The sequence below is a fragment of the Zeus faber genome (assembly GCF_960531495.2).
Source record: "Zeus faber genome assembly, chromosome: 22".
In the NCBI taxonomy this organism is placed as follows: Eukaryota; Metazoa; Chordata; class Actinopteri; order Zeiformes; family Zeidae; genus Zeus; species Zeus faber.
Window position 1 is genome coordinate 11,547,689 of NC_137209.1, and position 2,500 is coordinate 11,550,188.

The following is a 2,500-nucleotide window of genomic DNA, read 5'->3' on the forward strand; positions in this document are numbered from 1 at the left end:
GAACGGACGAGCTGTCTCCTGTGATTGGGCGGTAGAGGAGAAGGGAGGAAAAAGGAAAAAAAAACAAAAAAAAAAAACACACATGAGAAAGGCAAACGGAGGACAATCAAAACACTGATATCTGGACGAGGAAAAGCTGATGGGTGGCCTGGAAAAGTGCCACACGTCCTGCGTGAACAACTCGGAACAAAAGGGAAACATTTGTCATGTCTTTCTCGCTTTCTCAACAGACACCCACCGGCGCGCACACGCACACGCACACGCACGCACACACGCACAGAGTTATCAAACACCCCAAAGTCCAACCAAAATGTCCTAATTGTGGCCTGATTTCCCAGGCTCCAGAATTCCACCCGTCTTACCGTCGTCCGCGTGCGGTGAACCTGATCGTCGTACCTGGCGATCAAGCTTTATTTGCACAGACATTTTCATCAATAACTGGGGGAGTCGGAATGCCAGAACTGCAACTGAATGAATGGAATGTTATCGGACTGTTGCTGGGTGAGATCCCGGGGGCGGGAGTGGCGGTACACGGGAAGGTCAACGCGGTCACAGCCCAGTGGGTGAGTCACAAAAATGAGGTTGCTCTTGGTGATTCTGATGCTTGTGTGTGTGTGTGTGCGCGTGTGTGCGCGCGAGTGTGTGTGTGTGTGTGTGTGTATGTGTAAATGAGGGAAGGCTGATTATAGCATGTGGTCTTACCAGGTATTTGCAGGCTGTCGGTGTCTGGCTGCACTGTATCCGCCATCTTTACAGGAGCCAGTGTCTGGGGAGAAGCACATCATGAATTCATGTTACGTAGAATAACATCAATACACAAGTGATATCTAAAAGTTACTATTAAAAAAGAATTTGCCTCAAAATAAGGGCAGATGAGGAATATTTACGATGCTACTGTAGTTATATTTTACTGCCCCAGGGCATACAAATCATTTAAACACATATACTTGTACCTATACTTACTTACTATACTTACTTACTTACTTATACATATATGCATATACTTTAAAAACAAAGATATTAATATCATGTAAATTTTGGGATAACACCCCGAAAGCCTTAAAGCCTCATTAATACCTAATTAGATGACAACACTCTTTGAATGTGACGGTACAATCTATGATTTAAATGAAATATGACATTTATTTCTAGTTTTGAAGTCTGGTCGTAGACCTCTGGAAGTTGCATTTGTGGCTGATGTTTTTTTTTTTTTTTAGGAAAGGAAGGGGCCACAATAACAACACTGTATTCTGCTCGGACAAGGAATCGTGCGTTTGTGTGTCGATCCGGTTGTTATGTGTGGGGACCGCTGCGGTCACATCTTTGTCCGCGAGAGTTCAAATATGAGACGGAACAAGACCACAAAGGCGGCGAAATGACTAAACAAATCTCTTCCCCCGCAGCGGTTTGTGCTGCCGCGCTGCATCCACACACTCATTCTGCCGTCAGAAAAAAATAATTATCATAAGATCACAGTTGACAACATTTTTGCAAAAGCGAGAGTGTACGCAGCCAAAAGCTACAGCCAGACAGAAACTATCAACCACAAAGGACGGAGGGAGGGGGGTCCAAGAAAATAAGTGAATTTTGGCATTTTTGGCACAATGGATAAGTGGGCTCTCTCTCAGATTGCATTACCCGCTGAGACCACTATGTGTGTTTCTTAATGTACGTGTGTGTGTGTGTGTGCATTGTTTGCACAGAATGTGACCCTTACTTTGTGTATGCATATGTGTTGGCGCGCACGTGACTGTGCACATTCGTGTGTGTGTGTGTGTGCGCGCTCGGTTTCAGTGGACTATTGAGAATTCCTTGGATCAGTCAGTCTGTGATGTGAGCCCTGCTACAAAAACAAACCAAACAGAGCACTGGGCTGATAAAAGATTAAGTTTTCTTTCTCTCTCTCTCTCTCTCTCTCTCTCGCTCGCTCGCCCTGCATATTAATGTGTGTGTGTGTGTAAGCGAGACTGAATATGAGAGTCCTTGGGTGTGCTTGAAATTATTTTTCAGTGTAATTTCCTGTGCATGCTACTCCCATTACTCATACAAATCATTTTGGTGTGTGTGTGTGTGTGTGTGTGTTTGTGCGTGTTTTTGTTTTCCATAATTGCGAGGAACAGTTTCCGAATTAACTGTTTCTTTGGTTTAGAAGTACACCAGGAACATGGGTCCTCACTAACCAGATGTACAGTACTTACTCAGACCTTACTTTGATACCGGTACAAGAATGTGTGTGTGTGTGTGTGTGTGTTTTAACCTTTTTCCTCTCGTTGTCGCTGAGGAACATTGTTTTCAGGATAGACCATAATGTTTGGGTTAGCGTGAACGTTACAGACCATAACGTTTGAGTTAAAGTGCAAGTGTGTGTGAGACGCCGGACATCTGCTCCCATGCCGCTCGTCCAGCCCCAGTGATGACAAAACCAGAGACAAATTAAACTCTATCTCCTCCACTCTCTCTCTCTCTCTCTGTTTCTCCCTCTCTCTCTCTCTCTCCGTCC

General features: G+C 44.6%; 1 protein-coding gene across 1 annotated transcript in view; it reads right to left on the minus strand.

Moving 5' to 3' along the window:
* The window catches only part of hspa12b (heat shock protein 12B), a 15,804-nt gene that overhangs the window by 11,966 nt on the left and 1,338 nt on the right, over window positions 1–2,500 (minus strand). Inside the window, exons 2-3 of the mRNA XM_080022823.1 lie at window positions 703–766; window positions 1–18 (exon numbers count right to left, since the gene is read on the minus strand). The exon at window positions 1–18 is cut by the window's left edge and continues 65 nt beyond it. Coding sequence (XP_079878949.1) covers window positions 1–18; window positions 703–748 — 64 coding nt within the window. The 5' untranslated portion in view covers window positions 749–766. The remainder of the gene's footprint in view (window positions 19–702; window positions 767–2,500) is intronic.